The 10,835-nt window shown below is 34.6% G+C and overlaps 1 protein-coding gene across 8 annotated transcripts; it reads left to right on the plus strand.

Annotated features, from left to right (window-relative positions):
• The first annotated feature begins 7,276 nt into the window (after nucleotides 1-7,276).
• On the plus strand, nucleotides 7,277-10,263 carry LOC144564936 (uncharacterized). Of its 8 annotated transcripts, none has more exons than XM_078314526.1 (7): nucleotides 7,277-7,410; nucleotides 8,368-8,526; nucleotides 8,601-8,678; nucleotides 8,760-8,825; nucleotides 9,439-9,523; nucleotides 9,635-9,728; nucleotides 9,858-10,263. In XM_078314526.1, the coding sequence occupies exons 1-7, from the start codon at nucleotides 7,303-7,305 to the stop codon at nucleotides 10,090-10,092; spliced, it is 825 nt and encodes a 274-aa protein (XP_078170652.1). In that variant the 5' UTR covers nucleotides 7,277-7,302; the 3' UTR covers nucleotides 10,093-10,263. The 8 variants fall into 8 exon arrangements, with proteins under 8 accessions (XP_078170652.1, XP_078170699.1, XP_078170660.1 ...); XM_078314573.1 differs by having other exon boundaries at nucleotides 10,162-10,263; XM_078314534.1 differs by having other exon boundaries at nucleotides 9,439-9,504; nucleotides 9,875-10,263.
• The last annotated feature ends 572 nt before the right edge of the window (nucleotides 10,264-10,835 follow it).

Below are 10,835 nucleotides of genomic sequence, written 5' to 3' on the forward strand. Positions count from 1 at the left end.
AAAATTGTTGTTTTTTATGATCCAGATTTGTCTGGAAAATAATGATTTTTCAATAAATATAAAAAAGTAATAAAAAAATTTAAAAATATAAAATTTGGTCTCCAAACACATTAATATGGAGAACAAGATGAATGATTTGAATAAGTTATTTAGACTTTGAATCCGATAATTTATAGTTTAATGTACAAAAATACTTATACATTGCAATGTACGGTAGTCTTACTCGAAATGATTGAGCATTAATTCTTCGTCAACTCAATCTCATTGAAGAGCATGCTTCACTCTAATAGTGGAGTCCACCAAGTAGCAGGTGTATTCGGGTCCAGAGCAATACCTGATCGTGTAGAATGAGATCTGAGTTGTCCGTTTTAATGAGGCACGGATCTCAAAACAGAACCCCTATATTCTAATTAAATAGGCATCAATTTTTTTTTTTTTTTGAGAAAATAGGCTTCAAATTGATTTGGTTCGGTTGGATATACTACTACTGTCCCATGTACGTGCGGGATACTCACATTCACTCTTCGAGCATAATCAGAGGGAGTTTTGAATGAATTGATCCATAATATCGTACTAGGCCTTTCAGCCTTATAAATATAATTGATCACCAGGTCCATCACTAACCATAAAATGGCGTAAAGCCCGAGTCACTGGTATTGAATCCGAACATGAATTTGAATCCGCACCGTCGGTCACCGTTACTAACTCTGAGTCTCTGAGAGGCTGAGCTCTCCAGTCTCCACTCCATTATCAGAAATTCAGAACCCGAATCCCGATTTTTTTTTTTTTTTTATTGTGAATCCCGCAATTTTTGTCTTCCCCCACTCGCTCCAGCGAAAACACATTCATGTGAAATTATAAAATTTAGAAACAACAGAATCTTCTCCTCTCTTTTAACTCTGTCAATTCATGGAAACAAAACCACCCCCTAGCCATTTTAATTCAAAACATGCAGCACATATCTGATTGCAACAGTTTTCTTAAGATGGTAGAAATCAGAAATGGCTCTAAAATTTTTAATGCACATGTTACTTTTAGCTTTGCAAATCATAGATCATGTGGGTAACCTTAATCTGGTAGAAATTATTTTTCTATCTGTAGTTATTTTTATCGGGTCTCCCTAATTGTTCATTCAAACATGCGCCATCTCCTTTTTGTGCCAGCAATGTGAAGTGCGAGGCAGCGGCCGCCGGCGGTTGCTTCTCTAAGAGGAAGAGGAATAATGTCCGATGGAGAGAAATAAGATCTCAACCGTGTGCTGACAGATCCCCACGCACGAGGATTCTGATTGATGAGTCCGCATCGTCTGCATTAACTCGAAAGAGCATCTTTTGAGTTAATACATATTGGTCATCCGATTGTAAACAGAGTCCATCTGACTTCTGCTTAAAATATAGGGGTCTTTAATATTAGTGCGAATCTAATTCGCATAAATTTTGAAGCTGATCCGACATTTTAGATGCATTAAAAAGATTCCTTTTTGAGTTAATGCAGATGATACGAATTCCTGATTGATTCGGAGAAGCTATGCAAATTCTTTTATTTGTTCTGTTAAGTCACTCTATTATTTTTTTTAATCTAAAAAATTAATGGAATCTCCAACTCATTTATGACCAACTGTGTAAGTTATTTTGAAGACGTGAGATATTTCTCATTTAATATTTTAACATTTACTCTTTCTTTCTCCTCTTTCCAGTTTCTCCTTTTTTTTTCTTGTAAAAAATATTAACACGGCTTTAAACTGTAAACATTGATAATGGGTTCGGTCTATTAGAATACTGAGTACAAATAAAGTATTAAATTAATTTGAATCAATGCCATCCTTTTTTTTTCGGGTCAGTTGGCAATTGTAGGACTGACATTTGTATTAATAAAAAAAAGTCTTCACAATCTACGCACCTTACAAGTCTTACACACCTATCTTATTGTATATCCAAACAAAAAATAATTGCATGCAATTTATAAAATAAATTAAACTCAAATGTCGCTATAACTCTTCAGTTTTGCTCCAGACAGTGTCGAAGCTACTCCTGCCTGTACCAGCAGTGTGCCCTCCACTCTAATTTCAGTTTTGATATCCTGTACAATATACCGTACTGGGATCAATGCCATCTCCTCATGTATCAAAAGTCTCACTCTTGTTATTGAGTACAAATGACGAGCACCCACAAATGGAGATGTCATTATTAATTATGAAACACAAATGACATTGGTTCAAATTAATTTTAATACTTCAAGTTGCTTCATTTGTACTCAACAGTGAGAAGAATATTAATCTAAAGTTATTAGAGTTTCTCCTATTGACATTGTATTAGATATACATTTGTGTAGTTTTTATCCTTTATGTACTGGTACACAAACTAATAAATAGTAAATACCGGAATTTACATTACATTAAATTAATAAAAAAGTTCAAATTGAGAATAGTGAGAAGATACTTTAATCAAGTTAAATGCATTAAGGACGAGAATGGTGGACTTTTGGTGAAGGATGACGAGATAAAGAATAGATGGAGAGCATACTTCGACAAGCTATTCAATGAAGATGATGATAGCACCACGATAGAGTTGGATGACACTTTTGATGACACCAACAGACGATTTGTTCGGAGAATTCAAGAGTCTGAGGTGAATGAGTCGTTAAAAATGATGAAAGTAGGCAAGACGTTGGGGCATGATAACATCCCTATCGAGGCGTGGAGGTGCCTTGGAGACGTAGGAGTAGCTTGGCTAACTAAGTTGTTCAATAGCATTTTCAGATCAAACAAGATGTCTGACGAGTGGAGGAGAAACATATTAGTACCAATCTTCAAGAATAAGGGAGATATTCAAAGTTGTACAAATTACAGAGGAATTAAGTTTATGAGTCATACAATGAAGCTTTGGGAGAGAGTTATTGAGCATCGCTTAAGAAAAATTACAAGCGTTACGAAGAACCAATTTGGTTTCATGCCTGGGAGGTCGACCACGGAGGCGATTTTCTTGACGAGACAACTTATGGAGAGATATAGGGAGCAGAAGAATGATCTACACATGGTATTTATCGACTTGGAGAAAGCGTACGACAAAGTACCGAGGAATGTCATGTGGTGGGCTCTTGAAAAGAAGAAAGTTCCAACAAAGTACGTTACCCTCATCAAGGATATGTACGATGACGTTGTGACTAGTGTCAGAGCATGCAATAGCGAAACCAATGACTTTCCTCTTAAGATAGGACTACATCAAGAGTCAGCTTTGAGCCCCTACATTTTTGCCCTGGTGATGGACGAAGTTACAAGGGACATACAAGGGGAGATCCCTTGGTGTATGCTATTTGCTGATGATGTGGTGCTAATCGAAGAGAGTAGGATAGGAGTTGATAGGTAACTAGAGTTGTGGAGACAAACTCTAGAATCAAAGGGTTTTAGACTTAGTAGGACTAAAACCGAGTATATGATGTGCGAGTTCAGCGGTGTCCGGTCAGATGATGGAGATGTCACTTTGGCTGGACAAGTAGTGCCTAGGAATGACACCTTTCGATATTTAGGGTCGATGTTGCAGAGTGATGGTGAGATTGATGAAGATGTTAGTCATAGGATTCGAGCGGGGTGGGTCAAATGGCGACAGGCATCTGGCATTCTATGTGACATAAAAGTCCCCCAAAAGCTCAAAGGCAAGTTCTACAGGACGGCTATCAGACCTGAGATATTATATGGTGCAGAATGTTGGGCTACTAAAAGGCAACATGTTCAAAAGATAAGTGTAGCAGAGATGCGTATGTTGCATTGGAGTTGTGGGCATACAAGACGGGACCGCATCAGAAATGATGATATACGTGACAGACTTGGGGTAGCACCGATTGAAGAGAAGATCATCCAAAATCGTTTGAGATGGTTTGGACATTTCCAAAGGAGGCCTCCTGAAGCACTGGTGCGTACTGGAATTATAAGGCTATCGAAAACACAAGGAGAGGCAGAGGTCGGCCATGATTGACATGGGACGAAGCAGTAAAAAGAGACTTGAAGGAGTGGAATATAGCTAAGAAGTCGGCTTCAGACAGGAGCGTGTGGAAACTAGCGATCCACGTACCAGAACCATGACCTAGTGCTGGTTAGGGATTATTTAGAGATAGTATTATAGGTCTTAGGTCATAGGAGTAGGAAGTTGGAGTCTATGATGTAAGCTTAGGACTTTTACCTCTACGATTAGGTAGAATATAATTAATATTAGTATTAATATTATTACTATCACTTTCACTTTCACTTTTATTTTTATTACTTTTATTTTATGACTACTTTATTATTACTTATCTTTATTGTTTGATTGTGATTGGGTTTCATTTCTAGCCTACCCCAACTCGTTTGGGACTAAAGACTTGGTTATTGTTGTTGTTGTTGAGAATAGTGAGAAGATGTGAACTAATTTATATGATCTAAAATTATATCTAAATTATTGTGTAAATATTATTTGAATTTTCAGTTTTCTAACAATAAACAAAAGCATAGATCTAAAATAGCTTATTTTGAATTATAAATTTACAAACAGAACAAATGAAAGGCATTAAATCTTTGTTTTTCTTTTTTCTAGATTGTTTCATTAATATCAAATAAATTTTACATAAATAAATTTTCACTGTCGAAATTTAACTCAAGATGATTATCATCATCATTAACTACAAAATTATTATTGGAATTATAAAAAGCACTATCTTCTTCGCTACCATCACTATAAACTTGACTACTGTCAATAAGATAATCAATTTTGTCTTCTGTGACCACTACATTTCTACCATATAAAGTCTCATCCTGAATTGCACTAAACCTATTATTTTCATTGTGGTCTAATCTACACTCTAGCACCCCTTTCTTCTTTATCATTTGATTAATCATTGTCATTAATTCTTGATCATACTCTTATAACTTTGTATTAATATTCTTCTCACCATGTGCTCTACACCAAATAAGAATCTCCTTAAAATATCCTAATTTTTCTACCATTGTATTTAATTCAATTAGAAATATTTCTTCAAAGTCCAAGTAGTCGAAGTAAGCCTCCTTACCTTCAGTGTATCTAGTTTTTCTGTGATCCGTATTAATAATCCCTCCATGATACATTTCACATGTAAATGAATTCTTCTCACCTGGACCTACAAAAGGCATATACAAAATTCAGTAGAGCATAAGCAGAAATTTTACCATAGCATAGTGTTACAAATGGCTCCAGTTAAGACAATCAATCTTGTAATAATAGTCAAAATACAAAATATTCAAATACGCTTAAAGAAAATTAATAATGAGTTTGGTCCAATTTAGTGGTCCAGTAATGTGTAAATTCACACACTTTAGAAACTTGATTATACTTCAGAAAAAAACATCCAAGTCGGGATCTAGAGAAATTTTATTGTTCTGGCAAATTAACACAATTCAATTTTTAACTAAGTATATATGTTCACATTATACTTTTGTGCACCTTTATATGCGTTCATCAAATAAAAAAGAAAAAATAAAAAAGAAAAAAAAATGGTTCAACTGATCATTAAAAGAAGAAAAAAACAGTATAACAAATTAGTCTCCGTATCATAAACAAGCCACACATATGGAAGTTCTTTCTATACTTCATTGTTGACTTTTTCACTTGAGGGTAAAGTTAGAGTTTAAGACAAAATAATTTTGGAATTATAATAAGAAATAACATGGAACAAGAGAGAATGCAGATAAGGTAACAAAAAAAAAAGGAAAGAAATTACCAATTCTAATATAAGAGATAAGAAATAAGAGTACAGAGGAGAGATTGAAAACAAAGAGTCCAGAAGAAAAAGAAGGGCGAAAGAAAAAGAAAGAGAGAGAGTGGTAATAGAATGGTGTCCTCAAATCATAATCAAATAAGTGAAATAATTTAATAATTTTAAAAAATGATGAGTTGGACCTTTACGTGTTATTCTGTTTGTTTTTCAAACAGAAATATTAATAAAGTGATTTAATTGGAACAACTAAAAAATTCAATAGTTCTCAGAAGACAAATAAAGCTTGAATAATCAATTTGTAACAAAGAGTAAGATTAAGTGATATCCAACAAAATTTATGAAATAATAAACATAGCTAGGTTTATGAAATTTTTAATATTTTTGATACGTAGAACATACTAAACGATTTAGATCAACTTGAAACGTCAGATTGTGCAGTACATGTAACTACTGATAATTTGTTGTGCAAGCGCCACCGAGAATCTGGTAAACCCTTCGCCGCTTCAGCGGCAAGCTTGTACATTATCCCCAATTCGGTGGATCAAAGGAAGAAAAAAAGAAGTAATCCTTAGTATTACACTTGTCTACATATGCTTGTGAGTCAGTGCTAACATTATTCAGCCTACGCATTCCCTACACCTAAAGGGATTGGGTTTTGGACAAAGTCTTATCCAAAATTAAATTTAAATGTTTAATTTGCATTGAAATTTGTACAAACATATTTAAGACTTAATATATTTGAGTCGGAGTTTTGTCTAAACATATTTGGATAAAGTCTCATCCAAAGCTGAACTTAAACCGTCCGATTTCCATCAAAATTCGTACAAACATGTAGATTCATGGAGCCATTTAAATTTATTAAGAGGTCCAAATGGCTTTGGATAAAGTTTCATCCAAAACCGGACTTAAACCATCCGATTTACATCAAAATTCGTACAAACATGTAGATTCATGAAGCCATTTAAATTTATTTTGTCTTAAATATGTTTACATCATTGAAATTCGACATTTAAATTTAGTTTTGAATGAGACTTTGCCCAAAGCTTTTGGACAAAACCCAATCCCTTTCTCATTTTTTATTATACGCCTTCTAAATATAAACTCGGTCTATTGAACAATTGAGAGCATTTATTTCGATTATCACGGTGGGGTAGCAAGACCGAGCCCATATGTCTAACACAGCTGTCACTGGGTTAGACACGGTTGTGGCCCTTAATTCTGCTACGTCAACGAGACCGTCGCCAAGTCAGCACCCAGGATATGGCCCAATGGACCGTCTACGAGCGGGCCCATGGTTTTTTTTTGCTAGTTGTTTTGCGTATCATAGTGCAATGCATGCCGCGTGTCAAGCTCTCCTATGAGGCACCACCAGGTGGAGATCAATGAACCAGGCAACGTGGCACGTTTTAGAAAAGCACCTGCTGCTATTTGAGTCGGCAGCTCAAAACCACCGTTTGCAAGTACTACTGTCTCCTCGCTTGAACCAGAGAACGCAGCTGCCTTATTTTCTTTTTTCATTTTTATCTATATTACTTTACTGTTGCATCAAATATGAATCGAGAGGAGAAAAATAGCACAGCGATGGGTCAGGAGGAAGAAACGAAAATGGAACTGGAGCTTGATGCGGCTCATGCTCTCGCAAATCTGGCAGGTTCTGATCCGATCTCCAATCAATCGTCGATTTCACAAGTAATTCTTGATTATTTTTTTAATCTTTTTAATGACAAATAGTCTGTGTATTATCGTAATAATCTAGAAGTTCAGATGCTTGGCTAATTCACCATTTTGGCCTCGATTTCTGTTGTTTAACAATAAAAAGAAGTTCCCAGTTTATGTACAGCTACTCTTTGACTTGAATCTATATATAAATGTACGCTTAAGTCGTAAATATCTTTAAAAGCGCTATGTAAGAGTTGTTTGGTCGTATAGTAGTTCAGATTATTTATTGTTGATGGATAAAAATGACTAAATTGCCTGATGCACCACTTTGCTCTGTGTTCTACTTGCTATATTTGGGACCTTTCATGTTTGTAAGTTAACTTGATGCCATCATTGTCTTATTGATAATTTCTAAGTAATAATGTTTTGGCTCGCTAGGGGTAACTGCTCCGGCTCGCCCTCTAGTGGGAGCATCACATTGTATGCAACAAAACCCTGTTTGTGTTTATAGATGAATCACACTTAATACAAGCATGATGTTGGCATTATATAGCAGACAATGTGATGTGTTCTTAAATATCATTTGTAAATTCATTATATGGCATTGGAAACCAAATCCTTATAGAATTATCTATTTGTTTATCTTACTTTCTAAATCATGTTAACTCATATGGTCCAGTAATAACTAATAACTGAATATTATTATTGAGGCCTTAAAAAAATAGTATAAGAAAATAAAAACTGAAAAAGTGCACCAAATACGGGGATGTTAGATTTAGTGCCTGATGTTTTTTGCCATACGAAATGTATGATTATTGCTACTAGATTCTTCTTCTGTCAGGGAAAAATTTACTATTCTTAAAATATATTTTTTTAGGAAAAATAAGGGTCGAGCCCTTATCTGCATCAACTGATTTGTAAAAATATTACACGTGTTTTTAATCAACTCTACTTGGTTCATCAAGTGATATTTGTCCAACTTCGTAGGAAGAAGAACCCCATCAGATTCAAGAAAAAGTTGGACAAAATTTGAAGGAAGTAAAAGGAAACAGTTGCCAAAATCAGACTCTAGACAACATGGGACCCAGCAATTCCATTAACCAGGGTGAAGTATCCTCTTTACGTGGCCAAAAAAATTTGAATGAGGTACCTTTCTGATATCAGTTATTTATCACAACCATTCTATCTCGGTTTATTTAATTCTTTTTGGTTGGCTTTAGGCTGAGAGACATGCAAAGCGACAACGCAGGATTTTAGCTAACAGAGAGTCAGCAAGGCAAACGATTCTTCGCCGACAAGTGAGTTTACATTGAAATACTAGAAGTTTAATATTTTTTAATTGTTCATAATCAACTTTATTCTAATGCCTTTTCCCTTAGGCATTTCGTGATGAACTTGCTAGAAAAGTTTCAACACTGTCGGCTGAAAATTTGATCTTGAAAAAGGTCAGTCATTGATTGTATTTGTAAACCTATATATTGATTATAAAGAGACTTATGATGTTCCTGATACGTCACAGGCATCATAATCAGAACATCAAAAGGTAGTTCAATTATGAAACAAGGATCAACAACAGAGGGGGTAGTTTGTCCAAATTAAATACTGTTTGAAAATTTATTAACGAGATAAAAAACAAATCACTTATCTTTTTGGTTATCTTTTTTGTCTCAGTTATGAGCATTACATTAGACACAACAATGTCTGAATACCTTCTGGCCACTATTACCACACCTACTATTATTTATTATTTGGAATCAGAGGCGGAACATAATATATAGGAAAATAAATTGAAATTTTGTAGTTTTATCCTTTCAAGTATTTAATTTTTACAAAATGTATTACTAGTAGCTCCCCTTGTAAATTGAAATTACATAACACCTATTCATTCAGCCTCCCCAATCTCAATTTTCTAGTTCCGCCCCTGTTTGAAATGCAACTCCTCAATTTCTAGGCAGTTGTTATTGCAAAAACCAGAGAACAGTTGCTGTTGCAAAACACATTATTGTAACTCTGTCTGAAGTCTATCCGTATCTTACAAATAATATGTTGTATTCATAGGAGAAAGAAAATGCCACAAGGGAGTACTTTTATCAAAAGGAGATGAACCAGCAACTCAAAGACCAAGTAGGGCATACCACCTCTAGTAATATTCTGAGAGAAATCATTTCATCAGTTCATATCAATTTCTCTACCAAAACAGACTCAATGTGAATTAAATAATTGATCATGTGGAATAATTCATCTCTTTATGAAGATGATGCAGATAACTCCTTTGAAAGAAGAAAGGACACTCCAAGCACCACTCTCTGCACCCGCACTAGTAACGCCAGAGACTCTGAGCATACCAGGTAATTAATGTACCTTCCTATTCGCTTGTCAGTATGCATGAAATCGGTGATGTCAGCAACCTTAACCAGCCATTCGTTTTACACAATGTACCTCTTCAGTGTGTGCAATATGTAATGAAGCACCGACAGTTATCAGAAAAATGCAGCCGAAGTATCATGCTCACTAACACTGGGTATTGGGATGGTGAAAGACGAGACAGCAGAGCAGAGGCATGAAGCAGTGACACCTAAGCAGAAACTAAACCAACTAGAATCAGATGATGAATGGAAGGAAGGGTGTGAACCATATATGCTATTAGATGCAACAAATGCGAGGAGGCGAAGAATGGAGATTGCTAGGTCGAAGCAGTTGAATAGAAATTGATTCTAGGAATGCCTATTCATTGTAATTCAATGCTGTAAGAGGTGCACAAGGATGATTTCATGTTTACAATAACTTGGAGCTCTAAAATTTAAAGAGCTCTACTTATGTTGGGTTATTAACATTTACTCATCAAGGGGTTAAAAGATTCTATAGTTAAGAGGGTCAATTCAACACTGCACCTACTTCATTGTTTTATGTTTTTAGTTTTACATCATCGAATTTGTTGAACTTTTAGATTGTCTTTTATTGTTTTCTAGGACATCTTCATTTCTCCATTCTATTATTAAGCATGTTGGGTGTTCGATCTGTCAATTGTTACGATTGAAAGATGAAATTTCGGATTTGATCTCAGCTCTCAAATTACATAATTTGTCTTCTTTTGATTAAATGCATCCGTTTTATGTATAAAAGTTTAAATTTAGTTAAAAACATACTCACCGCATGTGCTGACATATGATACGTTACAATTAAAATTGAACAGACTCTGAAAATTAGCAATATATTTCTTTGTTTTCATATTTCTCCTTTTCAATTGAGAAGACTACCTTCCATTTTTCTTATTTATTTGTTTCCTTACTTCTTCTTCTTCTTCATTTCTATATCGATCACAATGGAAATTTTTTTTTTTATTTCTCTTTCTTTGTTTCTATACATATTATTGTGGACAATTTAGAATATATTTTCAGTATAGAATATATCAATGTGTGTGTGTATATATATATATTCTAAATTGGAAACAAAGA

The sequence above is a fragment of the Carex rostrata genome, chromosome 1 (genome assembly GCF_964058835.1).
Source record: "Carex rostrata chromosome 1, lpCarRost1.2, whole genome shotgun sequence".
NCBI lineage: Eukaryota > Viridiplantae > Streptophyta > Magnoliopsida > Poales > Cyperaceae > Carex > Carex rostrata.

Bases quoted from the DNA above. Each gene is read 5' to 3' on its own strand.
- LOC144564936 (XM_078314526.1), top strand. From the start codon at position 7,303: ATGGGTCAGGAGGAAGAAACGAAAATGGAACTGGAGCTTGATGCGGCT. The intron at 8,679-8,759 runs GTGAGTTTACAT...CTTTTCCCTTAG, and splicing joins AAACGATTCTTCGCCGACAA to GCATTTCGTGATGAACTTGC. The intron at 9,524-9,634 runs GTAATATTCTGA...CTCTTTATGAAG, and splicing joins AGTAGGGCATACCACCTCTA to ATGATGCAGATAACTCCTTT.